The 18,633-nt window shown below is 51.5% G+C and overlaps 1 protein-coding gene across 1 annotated transcript in view; it reads left to right on the forward strand.

Moving 5' to 3' along the window:
* LOC141054919 (uncharacterized) overlaps positions 1–18,633 on the forward strand; it is a 205,864-nt gene that overhangs the window by 64,860 nt on the left and 122,371 nt on the right. The window contains 2 exon segments of the mRNA XM_073551813.1: positions 8,399–8,513; positions 8,812–8,890. Coding sequence (XP_073407914.1) covers positions 8,399–8,513; positions 8,812–8,890 — 194 coding nt within the window.

Below are 18,633 nucleotides of genomic sequence, written 5' to 3' on the forward strand. Positions count from 1 at the left end.
GGGTAAGCCAGCAACCAACCCCAATGCCCCAGCTAGCCGTCCCTCCGGAGGCCCTGTCCCTGTTGCCAACAACAGGCCGGCTACTGACAGTCGCCTGTGTCACCACTGCCAGCGGCCTGGTCACTTCTTTTACACCTGTCCGAACAGGCCGAAGAACCCCCCAGCCAAGGCCCCCGGGCCCAATGCCTCTGTTCTTTTGGTGGGAGGTGTGGTTGGGAGGGCTGACGACAACGTTCAACCTGTTCAGGTGGGGGCCCGTCTTGCTACAGGCCTCAAGGACACCGGGGCTGAACGAACCCTCATCCGTCCTGGACTGGCGGCCCCTGAAGAGTTTGTTGAGGGGAAAACCCTGACTGTCACCGGGATTGGAGGCACCCGTTGTCCCTTGCCAGTGGCACGAGTTTTTCTTGACTGGGGTGCCGGGAGCGGGTTGAGGGAGGTGGGAGTGTCTGAAAATTTGCCCACTGATGTTTTATTGGGGACTGACTTGGGGAGGATGGTTGCATACTATGTCCCTGACACCCTTCCCCAAACTGATAATAAGGGTAACGTTAACCCTGATGATGTTGATGATGGGAAACTGAATGTGTTACCTGCTAATGCCTTGATGAGTAATGATGCAACTAACAACCATTCTTTCCCCAGGTACGATGCTGATGCTGATGTGAATGTACCAAAGCAAACTGATAACCATTCTTCTCCTAGGAAGGATGATGATGATGTTGATGTATCTGTGCCGACTGAACCCGTTAACCCTTTCTTTGAAGCGGTAGATGTGTCCACAGGTACCGAAGTGCTCAGCCCCGTCACTCTGCGGAGTGAGACGGCTGAGGAACCCCTGGCAGGAGTAAGCAACGGTGCTCAAGGAAATGGGGAGGTGCATGGGGACCATGAGGAAGGTAATGCCATGCAGCTGACCAGTGCCACCGAGGAAGGTAACTGGCCCATAAGTAGCACTGCTCCTGAAGTGTTGGGGGTGGATGGGGAGGTAGAGCCCAGGGCAGCACCAGCTGGTGGGTCTGCAGAAATCCCCAGGGAGACAGCATACATAGCAGCTGTCACACGCAGTCAGAGTGCCCAGATCGCAGGTAACGCACTGTCTTCTGGACCCTCTGCTGCTACAGGAGAGACTGAACCAGAGGTGAACCCAGAGCCGGTTCCAGAGGGTCCCAGTAAAGAGGGGACCCTGACGTCACTTCTGGCAGCCTCCAGCATGGAGTTCCAGGCTGCTCTGCACTCAGATGCCAGCCTGGAGAAATTGAGAGGTCTCGCCGAGACGCCCACCTCCAAGTCTGATAAGGAGAGGGTGTTCTGGGAACGAGGAAGGTTGTACCGGGAGACAGTACCCGGAGATCCTAAAAAGGAGTGGTTGAGGGAAAGACAGCTGGTCGTCCCCTATCAGTTCAGAACTGAGTTGTTGCGGATTGCCCATGAGATTCCACTCGCTGGACACTTGGGGATCAGCAAAACAAAGGCACGGCTGTCTCAACACTTCTATTGGCCCAAGATGGGGACAGATGTAACACACTACTGCCGCTCCTGTGCCACCTGTCAAAAAGTGGGTAAGGCGGGGCCTGCTCTTAAGGCTCCCCTTATTCCTTTGCCGGTGATAGAGGAGCCTTTCCAGAGAATCGCGGTGGACATTGTAGGACCGCTGTCCGTCCCCAGCAGCTCCGGAAAGCGATACATTCTCACCGTGGTAGACTACGCTACCCGGTACCCAGAGGCAGTAGCTCTGTCTTCAACCAGGGCAGATAAGGTGGCTGACGCACTGGTGACCATCTTTTCGAGAGTAGGATTTCCCAGGGAGATGCTTACCGATCAAGGGCCCCAATTCATGTCTCGCCTAATGGAGGCTCTCTGTGAGAAAATGCAGGTGACGCAGCTGGTATCGAGTCCGTATCACCCACAGACTAACGGTTTGTGTGAACGTTTCAACGGTACCCTCAAACAGATGCTCCGCATACTGGTTGAGACCCAAGGGCGCGACTGGGAGCGGTACCTCCCACACCTGCTGTTCGCTTACAGAGAAGTTCCGCAGGCTTCGACCGGGTTCTCCCCCTTCGAGCTCCTGTATGGCAGGCGAGTCCGGGGACCCCTTGGGTTGATAAGAGAATCCTGGGAAGATGAGCCAAACCCCACAGAAGTGTCCATCGTGGATTATGTCATGCGCTTCCGTGACAAGATGCAGACCTTGACGCAGTTGGTGCATGACAACATGACGCAGGCTCAGGCTGACCAGAAGCGCTGGTACGACCAGAACGCCCGGGAGCGGACCTACCAGGTGGGTCAAAAGGTGTGGGTGTTGGTCCCGGTACCAACGGATAAGCTTCAGGCAGCCTGGGAAGGCCCGTACGTCGTCCACCAACAGCTCAACCCGGTCACCTACGTGGTCACGCTTGACCATGCTCGGGGTAGGCGCAAGGCCTTTCACGTCAACATGCTGAAGGCGCACTACGAACGTGAAGCTTGCGTCCTACCGGTCTGCAATCTGCCAGAGGATGGGGAGGAAGATTCCCTCCTGGACATGCTGGCCCAGGCCAAGGCCAATGGGTCCATTGAGGACATGGAGATAAGTGGTTCGCTCACCGTGTCCCAGCGGTTGCAGTTGATGGCCACCCTGGAATTCTTCCGGCCCGTGTTCACCAACCGTCCTGGGAGGACGGAGTTAGCGGTTCATGAGGTGGACACCGGGAATCATGCCCCATTACGGCGAACACCTTATCGGATCTCTGAAACGGTGCAACAAGTCATGCGCCGAGAGGTCGATGAGATGTTAAGGCTGGGAGTGATTCGACGGTCAAAAGGTGCGTGGGCTTCACCTGTAGTCCTCGTTCCTAAAAAGGATCGAACCACCCGGTTCTGCGTGGACTACGGGGGGCTCAACGCCATCACAACCTCTGATGCCCACCCAATGCCGCGCATCGAGGATCTGCTCGAGCGGTTGACAAACGCCAACTACATATCCATCATGGATTTGAGTCGGGGATACTGGCAGATTCCCCTGAGCCCTGAGGCGCAGGAGAAATCCGCCTTTATCACCCCCTTTGGACTGTACGAGTCCACGGTCATGCCCTTCGGCATGAAGAATGCCCCTGCCACTTTCCAGCGGATGGTCAACCACCTGCTTCGGGGACTGGAGGAGTACGCCGTGGCGTACTTAGACGATATTGCCGTCTTCAGTTCCACCTGGGAGGAACACCTTCAGCACCTCCAGGAGGTGCTCAAGCGTCTTCACCAGGCAGGCCTGACCATCAAGCCGGGGAAGTGCCAGATAGGCATGCGCGAGGTCCACTACCTGGGGCACCGGGTAGGCGGGGGTTCCATGAGTCCGGAGCCAGAAAAAGTGGACGCAATCGTGTCCTGGCCCACCCCCAGGACCAAGAAACAGGTGAAGTCCTTCTTGGGCACTGCAGGGTACTATAGGCGGTTCGTACAGGACTATAGCGCCCTTGCCAAACCCTTGACTGACCTCACCAAGCAGAGGCTACCCCAAACAGTCAACTGGACAGATGACTGTGAGGCGGCTTTCCAAGCTTTGAAAGCAGCCCTGTGCAACTCTCCAGTGTTGAGAGCAGTCGACAGCAGTCGCCCGTTTCTGGTACAGACCGACGCCAGCGAGTTTGGCCTCGGTGCTGTGCTTAGCCAGGTCAACTCGGGGGACCAAGAGCACCCCGTGTTGTACCTGAGCCGGAAACTTTTGCCGAGGGAAGTGGCATACTCGACCATCGAGAAGGAGTGTCTGGCCATGGTGTGGGCACTGCAGCGTTTGCAGCCCTACCTGTATGGGCGCGCCTTCACGGTGGTAACCGACCACAACCCACTGAGCTGGTTGCACACCGTGTCGGGAACCAATGGAAGATTGCTCCGCTGGAGCCTTGCCCTTCAACAGTACGATTTTACTGTAAAACACAGGAAGGGCAGTGAAAACGGCAATGCCGATGGGTTGTCCCGCCGGGGCGAACCCGCTGAGGTGCGCATGGCCGATTACCGAGAGGTAATGCCTCCTTAGCGCCCTATTAAGGGGGGAGGTGTGATGTACCATTTCTGCAAGATATGTTTTCTGTTGCAATGTGCTAACAAATCCTCCATCCTAGGACATTGTAAACTCTCAGTAGTAGGAATTCCTTCCCCCCAGGTTTTATCAACCCTGCCACTTCCTCTGGAAGAGCAGGAATGTTAATTAGCTAGACCATCTTCCTCACACCATTTGGCTTCTCTCAGCTGAAAGAGAAAAAAAGTGCGGGAACTAAACTCTTTGTTTGAAACCAGGAGTTTGAATAAAACAATAAGGGATTGTCCCGCGAAAACCATACCCAGCAGAAATATAAAAATCATATTTCTGCGATCCGAGCAGACCCAGCTTCGCTGTGGTGCCTGTTGCAAAACTCTCGGATGTCCAGAACCTGAGATATGATTTGCGCCCAAATGGACGGTCATATCGCATAGATGTTTGATGTTTTCTTGATGGGCTCATTACGCTGGGAAACATGATACCACTGATGAGTCCATACCAGCTTCTCCCATAAAGTTATAGCTAATCTAAGTTTTGTAGCCAAAACATAACTTGGATAAGAGAGGTGGGATCAACCCAGAATGCACCTCTCTGTGATGTCACATAGGAAAGTCTATAAGGCATTCCCTGGCAGAACCAGCTCAGAACAGCTCAAGTCGTCGTGCTAGAAAGATCCAGATGAGCGGAGAAGTGCAGCTCCGCCTCCACCCACCATAGCCGCATGGTCTGCCTAAGGAACAATATGGAACTGTGAGTGTAATCTCTTTGTTTTCTCCACTTTTATTTTATACCTGTACTGTACATATTTTATGTCTCAATTTTATAGCAACTTTTATCTGTAATCACTGTCCTCTTTCGGAAAATAAATGAAATTATTTAGATCTGTCTCCATGCTCTAAGAATCGAACTATACGCCTTTGATAGATAATCGCTACTAATTCAAGGGGTTTGCCACGGACCCTCTTAATTTAACACTGTGAATTAAGTAACCGTGACTGGTGGCAGCGCGTTGTGTACGGCTATTACGGCTTGCTGGCAGTCTAGAAGGATCTTATATTGCTGAGTAAGGGGCTTCAGCCACAGCATTGATAATTCCCTTACTGCAGAAGCCTAATTGCCGGTTCACAACTGGCAGCCCGTCCGGCGACTAATTATCCTAGGTGCAGTTCCCTGACTGACCTGAGGGTAAGGGGGGCGCCGGAGAGCTGCGAGTTCCAAAGTGGAACTGAGAAAGTGGGATATACATAAATCCCCGCAGTACTTGGAAGATTGATAGCAGTGGTGGGGCATCCAAATTAAACTCCCCCTGCGGCAAATTGTAGAGCGAGATTAGCTTGCTGGATATTTTTGGTCACATGGTGCCAGTGTTGGGATAACTAAGATAAGCCCCACTGCGCCTGTGATAGCCGTGTGCCGGCATTGTGTCACGCCCCTCCGTCCGCTGATACACCCGTGTCAGTGGTGGGACTGTGACATAGTGGTGACACAGGGTCCGCTGTCCGTCGCGTTTTGGTGGCAGCGGGACTCCCGTTAGTGTCGCCCGTAAGTGGACGAACGGCGGTGGGCTGTTCGTCACACTGAATAGAAAAGAGGTCTATTGGATTTATAAATTAAAGACAATTGGTCCCTATGGCCTCAATATTATCAATGATGCTTTTATTTGATAGAAGAGGGGGAAAGGATTTATTCTTCACACCACCACAGTCAAGCTTAATGGTCTAGTGGACTAATACCTTACATTTGCACTTCATAGTCTGCACTTGCACTTCATGAGCCAGGTTCTAATACCCCTTGAGGACTCACCTTTTTTAACTATAGCCATGTTTCAACCTCGTGATCCTTAGCACTCTGTTTCATATTTTTTGTACTTTTACATAATTTTATTTTTTCTTTTCTATATAGACTCTTATTGTTGTGTTTTCTATGTTTGTGATTAAATATCAATGTTTTTATTCTTTACCATTTTTGACCTTTACTTATAATTTTTTTTTTTTTCTTTGACCTTTGCTGATTCTGTTTGACCCTGTATTGGCGCCTTTTTTCTCTATAAGTATGTTTCACTGTCTTCCAATGTAATCTGCCCTGATGAAGTGAGCCAGCAGGCTCAGGAAACGCGTTGGCTGAATAAAGAACCCTTTACTCTACCAGAAGCAAGCGCAGTCCTTATTGCACTTCCACGTCATTTCTATAACAGCCAGCATTGCAGACAAGAGTTAGCAGGGAGGGGCTGAGGAGCAGGGTTAAGGTACGAGCTATGTTCCCAGCTGTGGTGCGGGCCAAGGGGGATATGGTGTGGGCTGAGATGGGAGGGGGTACTGAAGCAGCTGCAGCTGATAGCTTTCCCTTTCTTTTTTTTTTCCTTCCTCTGCTGATACGGAGCAGATTAATTTCTTCCTACTTTAAATGCATCGTCCGTAGTCAGCACATTACTCTCGATTTGATGCCATTTGCATGTAGAAAGCCATGGGGGAAGTCTCTGGATCGGGTAATTGATTGCAAAGGGTGTCTATTAGGCATAGCAGGCACTGAAACTATTTGTCTGCCTGACACATTAGTATCTATCTTAGTTCCTTCTATTTCAGTCACTTCCTCACACCACAGTCACTTCCTTAAACCACAAAACATCCAGTCCCTGTCATAATAGACAATTTTTCTTCTTCAACATAGCAGTAACAGAAACAATCAGAATTCACTTCCTGTTCTTCCTAACACCTTCGTCACACAATTCATGTGCCAAGCCACGAAATTCTTCTTTTCCTTCCACGGATTCTCTCATTTAGAGCTAAATATCCTTACTTCAGTTGTGCACAGTACTGGCGGCCGTTTCAGTCTCTGTTCCACTGGGTCAACCCCCTCTGGGAAGCCCAAAATTCAGTGCGGTACTCAGTGAAAGGAGGAGGGCATCTCAGACTATCCCTCAGGACACCTCTGGTTATATATATATCTATATATTCCTGAGTTACATATCCTACCCAATCTTCGATCACCTCACCACGCCCGATACTAACAGTGATCAGGATTTCAGGATATTTTGACTATAAAGAGAGTCACAATCACTGGTCAATCCGGGGTGTCCGTCCCTTATGAGGTACGGTTCGAGCACTGGGCCCTCAACGGGACTGCACCTCTATATGATTCCACCCATGAATCACCCCACCATCAAGGACAAACCTCAGATCCTCTTTGCAGCAACAGACACAGGAAAACCACACCAATGGTAAGTCTGAACAGTATAACTGCCAACTTACCGTGGTTGTTGTGGAGGATGATCAGTCCCAATTTTCCAGCACCTGTGTCCGCTCTGAGGGTCCTTTGTCTTGTTGTCCTCCGAGGGCAGAGGCGTCCCTGTTCAGGGGCCCCACGTTGGGCGCCAGCTGATAGGGAGAGAGTTAAATTAACTCTTCACGGTTGACCCAGCGATATCCAAATTAATCCAGAGTGTTGCTAGCAACTCAAATGACCACCACACGGAGACGGGGGTCTCTGTACGGGATGATCCAAAGAGATCGCTAAACCCATTTATTTTTGTCACTTCTTTTATAATCTTTTGCTTAATTATGCAAAGTTCTCAACTACCAATAGCATCATTTCACTTTATAAGCCAATAATATTGCAAGAAAACCGGAAACTACATATATGTCCGTATCCAAATAGCATAGAAAGTAGTATAATGGTATATTCTTCAGAGTATTATACCCCCGGGTCCCTTATCTTGCACCTGATGAGGAACAGTCTGGTTTCATGACAGCCTGAACTTTTCATCCCAATTACAAAAATGTATCTTACAGCAACAAAAATGGAGAAACAAAACCTTCAGAGAATGGAGAAAACGAAACTTCAGCTTTGATTTTAGTTTTAACCCTTCATAATATGACTCTGTTTGACCTTGTTCCCCGCTCTACCCCACCCAGGGGTAAAATATATCTGCTATCTCCTGCCGAAACCGAAGCCATTTCCAAGTATATCCAGGAGAATGTAGCCAAATGCTTCATTAGAAAGTCTTCCTCGCCCGCAGGAGCGGGTTTTTTCTTTGTCAAAAAGGACAGCTCTCTCCGCCCCTGCATAGACTATAGAGGGCTGAACGACATCACAGTCAAAAACAAGTATCCGCTGCCACTGATCCCGAAGATCTTTGACCAGCTAAGAGGAGCATGAATTTTCACCAAGCTGGATCTTCGTGGGGCCTACAACTTGATCCGTATTTGTTCCGGAGACGAGTGGAAGACCGCCTTTGACACCCAGGATGGTCACTACGAATGCTTGGTCATGCCCTTTGCCTCTGCAGTGCTCCAGCGGTATTCCAGGAGCTTGTGAACGACATTTTGCTGGATATGCTAAACTCCTGAGTGGTGTACCTGGATGATATCCTCATGTTTTCTCCAGATCTGTCTTCCCATAGAAAGAACATGCGCCAAGTACTCCTACGTTTGAAGGAGAATCGCCTCTACGCCAAGATCGAGAAATGTGTATTTGAACAAACATCCTTACCGTTCTTGGGGTACATTACCTCAGACTCAGGTCTACGCATGGATCCGGCGAAAGTGTCCACCGTTCTCAACTGGCCACGGCCCCATCGGCAGTTTGTCCCTCATTTCTCCTCATTGGCCCGGCCTATCTAGTCTCTTATCCGCAAAGGAGCTAACCCTAATGCTTGGTCTTCTGAGGCAGAGGACACCTTTCTATCCTTGAAGCAAGCTTTTGCTACAGCTCCAGTGCTTCATCGTCCGGAGGTTAGTAAACCTTTCACTCTTGAGGTAGACGCATCCTCCACCGGGGCCGGTGCTGTTCTCTTGCAGAAGTCTTCTTCAGGACGTCTTGTCACCTGCGGCTTTTTTTCCAAAGTATTCTCCACATCAGAACGAAACTATTCCATTGGTGACAAAGAGTTATTAGCCATCAAGTTGGCCTTGGAGGAATGGCAATACTTACTTGAAGGCACTGCACACCCATTCAAGATTTTCACTGACCATAAGAATCTGGGGTACATTCAGTCTGCACAAAGGCTCCATCCCCGGCAGGCCAGATGGTCATTGTTCTTCGCCTGTTTTGACTTTGAACTTCATTTCCGTCCTGGCGATAAAAACATCAAAGCCGATGCTTTATCTAGGTCATTCCAGTTGGCCGATACTGAAGAGGAATCTTCACATATCATCAACCCCCACCAAGGTAATTACCATGGCTCCTGTCAACCAGACTTCCTTACCCCCGGGAAGAACCTTTGTTGAAGAAGGCAATCGAAAACGAGTTTTACGCTGGGGACATTCATCCAAGCTCGCCAGCCACACTGGAGGCAAGAAGACTCTCCCTGTTATCTCGCTACTACTGGTGGCCATTAGTGATGAGCGAACGTGCTCGCCACTACTCGTTACTCGCCCGAGCATTTTCGGGATTACTCGGCGGGAACTCGGGTCTCCACCCAGCATTTTTGGTGGACTTTAGAGGCCCAATCATGCTGCAGGGATTGTCTGCCAGGCAATGAAATGCCACAGGCATCTTTGTTGTGGTCGTGGAGTTATTGACTAGCCACATAGCATCATCAGGGGTATGAGAGACCAGATGCCACCCTGCTCGGAGCATTCAGCTCCAGAGATAGTGTAGGGAGAGCGGCTGCCTTGATAGGGTCAGAATTGGGGATTTATTAGTGAGTGTGGGGTCTACCAAATCCAAATCTAAACAAATCAAATCCAGCTAAAGCAACAGTCCTAAGGACAAATTTCAGAGTATATAGGTTCCAATGTTAGGTAGGCAGGGTAGTGTACGTTGCTCTATACACATCAATGCAAGGCCTGCAGGCACTGTATGTGTGTATATAGATCATTGCATACATTAAGAGGGTCCATTCCCTTCATGTGTTCTGGTGCTGCTGCTACCTGTAGGATATATTAGCCATATAAAGTATAGCTAGCCCCAGGTGTAATTGGAATACAGGCCACACATTTTTTGGTGTGGTATCTCCGTGACAGCTCAAATCTGTGCGTACTCAAAGTTTTGCCAGTTTACGGCGGTTTTCTTTTTTTGGCCTTGGTGAAACTGTACTTATATACAGCACTAGTTAGCCCCCAAAAAAACAGGGCACACATTTTACAGTGGGGTCTATCTGTGACACGCCTCATACATCCTTGTGACAAAAATTGAGGCATTTTAGGCCTAACTTCCCTTTTTGAAGTAGTCTGTCTGTGACGACCAGGAAGGTTACGTCTGAGAGTGGACCCTCTGGATCGCGGCACTGGAGCTCCCGGGGGCGAGTACGCCAGGTGGTGCCGACCCCTATACAGGGGCCGTTAGGGGCAGACCCTCGGAAGACAGATGCCGCGACTGCTAGAACAAGAGGGGCGGCTCAAAGGACTGAGTGAGAGGTGCAGGACAGAGAATGGAATGCAGAACGGAGTATAGAACGGTGACAAGGAGTGCTGGAGTACAGGACTGGGTACTGGAGTACAGGACAGAGACACGGGGGCCAGGACTGAGTACTGGAGTGTAGGACAGAGACACGGAGTACAGGACTGGGCACTGGAGTACAGGACGGAGGCACGGAGTACAGGACTGGGTACAGGAGTACAGGACGGAGACACGGAGTACAGGACGGAGGCACTGGAGTACAGGACGGAGAGTGAAAAGGGGAACCCCTAAACACTTGGCCAGGATATCGCACGGGAAAGGCACACAATAATCAGGCGTCTCCACCATGTTGGAGACGCCTGATATACCCCGTGCTGCCGGCTGATTGGGCGCTCAGGCTTCTGGACGGGCGCTGCAGGGTTAAGAAACCTGCAGGGCGCACGCCCGCGGCCTAAGGCACCCGCATGAAGCAGGCACGCGCCGGGCAGAGGCAGAGGGGAACGAGGAGGAGGAGGCGGACACAGTGCGGCGTGGCAGGCGCCGGTGAGTATAGGCGGCGGCGAGCCCCGCCGCTACTGGGGCGGTGGCGGCTACCGCCGCCGACGTGACAGTACACCCCCTTTACGTCTCCCCCTCCTGAGGTTGGACAAAAACCTCCTTAAAAGAAGAGGAGCATTAACATTCTCCTTCGGCTCCCAGGACCTCTCCTCGGGGCCAAAACCCTTCCAATCAATGAGGTAGAGGGTACGCCCCCGAACTTTTATCACCACAAGAATTTCTTTCACCTCAAAGACGTCATCGGCCCCTACTGGCTGAGGGGAAGGAGGTGGGGCTGAGCGGTACCGATTCAGAACCACAGGTTTGAGGAGCGAGACATGGAAGGCGTTAGGGACCCGAAGCGAAGCCGGCAACTTCAATTTATAAGCCACGTTGTTAATGCGTCCCAAAACCTGAAACGGACCGATGTACCGAGGACCCAGTTTGTGAGAAGGTATCTTCAAGCGGATATATTTAGTTGACAGCCAAACTTTGTCACCAGGTTGGTATGGCGGAAGATCCCTGCGCCTCTTGTCTGCATGTCTCTTAATCCGGGTACTGGATCTTTCAAGTGCCTCTCTGGTCTCCTTCCAGACTTGAGAAAATTCGGTAGCGAGGGCATCTGCTGCAGGAACACCAGAAGGCATAGAAAGAGGTAGTGGAACACCAGGGTTCTGGCCAGAAACCACGAAGAACGGCGTTTTAGTGGTGGACTCATTAGGATGGTTGTTGTGGGCAAACTCTGCCCACGGCAGAAGAGACACCCAGTTGTCTTGATGGGCGTTAGAGAAGTGACGCAGGTAGGCTGTTAATACTTGATTGATCCGTTCCACTTGCCCATTGGACTGAGAGTGATAAGCCGAGAAGTCCAGACATATACCCATGAGCTTGCTAAGTGCTCTCCAGAAACGGGAGGTAAACTGGACCCCTCGATCGGAGACAATTCGTTGAGGGAGTCTGTGAAGCCTAAAGATCTGGTGTATGAAGACATTGGCCAGCTCAGAAGCCGTAGGTAACCCAGGCAGCGGGATGAAATGGGCCATTTTGGAGAAGCGATCGACCACTACTAAGATGGTAGTGCACCCGGAAGAGCGTGGTAGATCGGTAATGAAATCCATACCAATCTGTCGCCAAGGGGCTTCAGGAGGGGGCAGCGGGTGGAACAGACCGGACGGCAGACTTCTTGGTACCTTGTTTAGAGTGCAGGTCGTGCAGGAGGCTATAAAATTGGTCACATCTTGGCGGAGGGATGGCCACCAGTAGTAGCGCGAAAGAAGGCTGAGGGTTTTCTTGACCCTGACGTGACCCGCAACCTTGGAGGAATGCCCCCAATCCAGGACTTCCGACCTCTTATTCTGTGGGACGAAGGTCTTGCCTGGCGGAATGGGAGAGAGCGTCACGGGCGCCACGGTGATAACTTTGGCAGGCTCAATGATGTGAGACGAACCCTCCTCAACCTCAGGTGACTGTAGGGACCTGGATAGACCGTCTGCCATGATGTTTCTGTCCCCAGGTTGAAAATGAAGTTTGAAGTCAAACCGGGAGAAATATAGCGATCACCTGGCTTGCCTGGAGTTGAGCCTTTGCGCAGACTGAAGATATGCCAATTTCTTGTGGTCAGTGAAGATTATGAATGGATGGACTGCCCCCTCCAAAAGATACCGCCACTCCTCCAAAGCCATCTTAATGGCTAGTAGTTCCCGGTCTCCAATTGAATAGTTGCATTCTGCGGGAGAGAATGATTTAGAGAAGTACCCACAAGGCACCATTTGACCAGAAGTTGTCCGCTGAGAAAGGACCGCTCCCGCACCAGTAGAGGAGGCATCCACTTCCAGGATGAAGGGCCTAGTGGCTAACGGCCGGTGTAAAATCGGAGCGGTAGCAAAGGACTGTTTCAAGGCAAGAAAGGCCTCTTCAGCCTCTGGAGTCCAGACATTTGGTTTGGTCCCTTTCCGGGTCAAAGCGGAGATGGGCTTGGTCACCGAGGAGAAGGGAATGAACTGTCTGTAATAGTTCGCGAAACCTAGGAATCGTTGGATGGCTTTTATTCCAACCGGACGTGGCCATTTGAGCACAGCAGACAATTTTTCGGGGTCCATCTTCACTCCGGAGTCCATGATGATATACCCCAGGAAGGGCAATGAGGTTTGCTCGAACAGACATTTTTCTAATTTTGCGTAGAGTCTGTTCTCCCGAAGACGTTGCAGAACCAGGCGAACACTCTTCCTGTGAGTGGATAAGTCGGATGAAAAGATGAGTATATCATCTAGATAAACGACGACACAGGAGTAGAGTAGGTCTCGAAAGATCTCATTAACGAATTCCTGGAACACCGCCGGGGCATTACAGAGACCAAAAGGCATAACCAAATACTCGTAATGGCCGTCTCAAGTATTGAAGGCCGTCTTCCATTCATCCCCGGCACGGATTCGGATCAAATTATAGGCACCCCGCAGATCCAATTTGATAAAGATCCGGGCCCCTCTCAAGCGGTCAAAGAGTTCTGGGATCAGCGGAAGGGGATACCTATTTTTGACTGTGATACTGTTCAGGCCACGATAGTCAATACATGGCCGAAGGGATCCATCTTTCTTCCAGATGAAAAAGAACCCTGCTCCAGCAGGGGAGGATGACTTCTGAATAAAACCCCGAGCTAAGTTTTCCTGGATGTATTCGGAAATGGCCGCGGTCTCTGCCAGGGACAGAGGATAAGTTCTTCTGCTGGGAGGAGTCGCTCCTGGCATCAGCTCAATTGGGCAATCGTAGGCACGATGCGGCGGTAGTGCCTCAGCCTCCTTCTTGCTGAAGACGTCGGCGTACAAGTGGTAAGCCGTAGGAAGCCCCGGAAGGACGGTGGGAGCTTGCAGCAGACTTGGGCGAGATACCGGCAACAGACAATGTTCATGGCAGAAGTGTCCCCAATGGAGGATCTCCCCGGAACGCCAGTCTAGAACGGGCTCATGTAGACAAAGCCAGGGTAAACCGAGGAGCACAGCGTGGGACAAACTGGGCAAAACATAAAAGGCGATTTTTTTCTCGGTGAAGAGCTCCAACTTGTATCTCCACCTCGACAGTAACCATGGTGATGGGTTCAGGTAGTGGTTTGCCATCCACGGAGGTGATGGACCATGGATTCTCTAGCGTAACAACCGGAATCCGGAACTGGTCCACTTCTTTGAGCCGGATGAAGTTGCCCGCCGCACCCGAGTCCACATACGCCTCCACAGATCTGCGCTCCCGACCTAAAACAATTAAAGCCAAAATGGTAAGAGGCTGAGAGGAATCGGTGTCACCTAGGAAGACCTCTCTTACCTGGCCTAGGCGGAGGCGTTTCCCGGCCGCACTGGGCAAGTACGCACAAAATGATTGGCCCCACCACAATAAAGACATAGGCCCTGCGTCCTTCTCTCCCTGCGTTCTTGCTCGGACAACTTTACTCGGTCCACTTGCATGGGCTCGGGAAGGGGATTACTAGAAGACGCCGGGGAGTGGGGGATGGGCGCTTGATATAGCCTAAAAGATCTCTTCTCCCTAACTGACTCCCAGGTGCGTTCCTGAAACCGTAAATCTATATGGGTAGCTAGGGATATAAGATCCTCCAGAGTGCTAGGGGTGTCTCGGCCGGCAAGCTCATCTTTTATTTTACCGGAGAGTCCCCTCCAAAAGGCCCCAACCAAAGCCTCATTATTCCACCCCAGTTCCGAGGACAGTGTCCGGAAGCGGATGGCATACTGTCCTATGGTGAGAGAACCTTGGCGAAGATTGAAAAGAGCCTCAGTGGTGGAAGCCACCCGACCAGGTTCATCAAATACCCTATGAAAGGTATCTAGAAAGTTATGGATGCTTGATACCACCAAGTCATCTCTCTCCCACAAGGGGTTTACCCACGCTAAGGCCTCCCCCTCAAGATGGGACACAATGAAAGCTACCTTGGCTCGATCAGAGGGGTATTGCTGAGGCAGAAGCTCGAAGTGCAAGCGGCACTGATTCAAAAACCCTCGACATAACTTGGGGTCGCCATTATACCTGGGAGGTTTCCCCAAGCGTGGCGGCGGATGGGATAGGGGATCCCGGGGTAGGGCTGAAGCGGCAGCAGAGGATTGTAGGGACTGGAGTCGGTCGTCCACGGACGCCATGTAGCTCAGAATATGGGACTGGGCGTCACGCTGCTGCGCGAGCTCCTGCTGGAGTCCCGCTAGCAATGGGGCGTTCCCCGGATCAGTAGTTTGTAAAGCGGAAAGGCGGGTGTCCATGGATTTCATAAAGGACATTATTCTGGTTTGATTCTCCCGCAAAAAGAGCAATTCTTTTTGGGTGGCCGCCGAGGCGCTAGCAGGGTCCATGGCCTGATTATGCTGTGACGACCAGGAAGGTTACGTCTGAGAGTGGACCCTCTGGATCGCGGCACTGGACCTCCCGGGGGCGAGCGCGCCAGGTGGTGCCGACCCCTATACAGGGGCCATTAGGGGCAGACCCTCGGAAGACAGATGCCGCGACTGCTAGAACCAAGAGGGGCGGCTCAAAGGACTGAGTGAGAGGTACAGGGCAGAGAATGGAATGCAGAACGGAGTATAGAACGGTGACAAGGAGTACTGGGTGCTGGAGTACAGGACTGGGCACTGGAGTACAGGACAGAGACACGGGGGCCAGGACTGAGCACTGGAGTGTAGGACAGAGACACGGAGTACAGGACTGGGCACTGGAGTACAGGACGGAGGCACGGAGTACAGGACTGGGTACAGGAGTACAGGACGGAGACACGGAGTACAGGATGGAGGCACTGGAGTACAGGACGGAGAGTGAAAAGGGGGAACCCCTAAACACTTGGCCAGGATATCGCACGGGAAAGGCACATGATAATCAGGCGTCTCCACCATGTTGGAGACGCCTGATATACCCCGTGCTGCTGGCTGATTGGGTGCTCAGGCTTCTGGGCGGGCGCTGCAGGGTCAAGAAACCTGCAGGGCGCGCGGCCTAAGGCGCCCGCTTGAAGCAGGCATGCGCCGGGCAGAGGCAGAGGGGAACGAGGAGAAGGCGGACACAGTCCGGCGTGGCAGGCGCCGGTGAGTATAGGCGGCGGCGGGCCCCGCCGCTGCTGGGGCAGCGGCGGCTACCGCCGCCGACGTGACACTGTCTCTCGCGTTATATCCAGCAGTGTTTTTTATCCAAAAAATAAAAAAAAAATATACAGTCTGTTATCTCAGGCTGAGGCCTCATGTATCTGTGGTGTAAAAATCTTTGCTTCACAGGCATACTTTGGATAGTTCTGTCTGCTAGCCTTGTTCTACTCATTATTTTGTGTTTTCAAAAATTAACACAAAACCTATAAAAAAATTAATACAGTCTGTTATCTCAGACTGAGGCCTGGTGTATCTGTGGTGGAAAAATCTTCGCTTTGCATGCATACTGATCACATATAATTTTTCTCCAAATAAATCCATTTGTATTGAGCATTTCAAATATTTCAGTAGTCCATTTAAAATGGGCAAGACAAGGGGCAAGGGACGGGGCAGTGTATGTGATGCTGATGGTGCATGCAGAGGACGAGGCTGTGGCCAAGCTGAAAGTGGGCCACAGGAAAGACCCACATCTTCACGCTCGACCTTCCTGTCCCAGTTTCTAGGGGACCACACCATACCACTATTGAAGCCAGAGCAGTTTGAAACGGTTGTTGGTTGGATAGCGGATAATGCTTCCAGTCACTTAGCCACCACCACCACCACTATGTCTTCCACACGGTCAAGTCTGAGTAGCCGTGAGTGTGGACTGGATATTACTCACCCTGATCCTCCTTCCTTCCACCATGCAGAGTGCCCTGAGACAACTGATCCCACACTCGGATACTCCGAAGAGCTGTTCAGTTTTCCATTTAGAGATTCGTGCCTCTCGCTTGCTCCACTTGAAGTGAGGCAAGATGATATTCCATGTAGCGATGCACAAATATTTGAGCAGCCACGGTCACAAGAGGTGGATGATGATGAGACACAATTGCCGGAAAGTCAGGAGGAGGAGCAGGGTGCGGATGTGGAAGATGAGGTGGTGGATGACATAGTGACTGACCCAACCTAGCAGGAGGACATGCAGAGCGAGGACAGCAGCACACATGGTGAAGGAGGCATATCACCCCAACAGGCAGGAAGAAGCAGTGTGGTGGCTGCAGACAGAAGGCGTGCATCTGTTCGCCGTAACACCAACAGGACGGAAGTTGCCATTCCTTCTGTTAGATCTTCCAGAGTCTGGTTATTTTTTAAAGATTCTGCCGATAACCCCAAACAGGCCATTTGCAGCACTTGCCATGCCCGCATAGCAGGGGTAGGAAAACTACCAGCCTGACCACCACCAGCATGATTAGGCACATGGCAGCAAAGCACCCAACTTTCTGGGCTGAACCCCAGGCTCCAGGAACACTGCCGGTACTCGGTCCCCAGTCATTATTTCTCCCGTTGTGCCGTACCGGCATTACACCACCATGTGTCCCACAACATTACCCGGGCCCTCAACAATACTGTTACCGGGAAAGTCCACCTAACCACGGACACGTGGACAAGTGCCTGTGGGCAGGGACGGTACATCTCACTGATGGCACACTGGGTTAATATAGTGGAAGCAGGGACCCTGTCGGACCTTGGGATGGAACACATCCTCCCCACGCCAAGGATTGCGGACCCTATGTCAGTCAGGGTTGCCCCCACAGTCTACAGCTCCTGCACCTCCTCCTCCTCTTCAACCTCCATCCCTGAAATGTACACATCAGCGAGAAGCTGGAAGCATTGCAGCACTGCCTCAGCCAAGTGGCAACAGGCTATGCTGAAGCTAATCTGCATAGGTGACAAACCGCACAATGCAGAAGAGTTGTGGATAGCGATGAAAGAGCAGTCAGATATTTGGCTGACACCGCTGAACCTACAGCCAGGCATGGTCGTGTGTGACAATGGCCTGAACCTGGTGGTGGCTCTGAGGCAAGGTGAGCTCACACACGTACCTTGCCTGGCCCATGTGCTTAACCTCGTGGTTCAACGTTTTCTCAAAAGCTACCCAGAGCTGCCGGATCTGCTAGTGAAAGTACACCGTCTGCCCATTTTAGAAAGTCAGCTACAGCTTCAGCCGCCCTTGCCATGCTTCAGCAGCGTTTGCATCTTCCGGCTCACCGACTGGTGTGTCATGTCCCCACGCGTTGGAACTCTACACTGCATATGTTGGAAAGGGTTTGTGAGAAGAGGGCAGTTGTTGACTACCAGCATCAACAAGGCCGTCAATGTTCAGTTCAGACTGCACACATAAGACCTCAGGAGTGGACATGGATGTCAGACATATGTACCATCCTCCAGAACTTTGAGGACTGCACCAAGATGGTGAGCGGCGATGAGACCATCATTAGCATCACCATCCCGCTTCTCAGCATTCTGAAAACCTCTCTGATCACAATTAAAGATGATGCATTGCAGGCAGAGCATGAGGACATGGAGCAAGGAACTATACAGGGTGATTACACTCAGCCCAGGCTCATGTCTTTACAACGAGGATTTGGTAGACAATGAGGAGGAGGAAGAACAGAAGCTACTTTCATGCGCTATAGACGGTACTGCAAGCACAACTGTCATACCTTCTGTTCAGCGGGGATGGCCTGAGAACAGGGAGGAGGAGGACAGTATGGTCAGTCGTCCTGTTGGTGAGGACACGGAAGTCTTACCTGGTAGTACTCTGGCACACATGGCTGAATTTACGTTGCGCTGCGTTTCCCG

The sequence above is a fragment of the Dendrobates tinctorius genome, unplaced genomic scaffold (genome assembly GCF_039654945.1).
Source record: "Dendrobates tinctorius isolate UK_male_01 unplaced genomic scaffold, ASM3965494v1 ptg000180l, whole genome shotgun sequence".
Taxonomy (NCBI): Eukaryota; Metazoa; Chordata; class Amphibia; order Anura; family Dendrobatidae; genus Dendrobates; species Dendrobates tinctorius.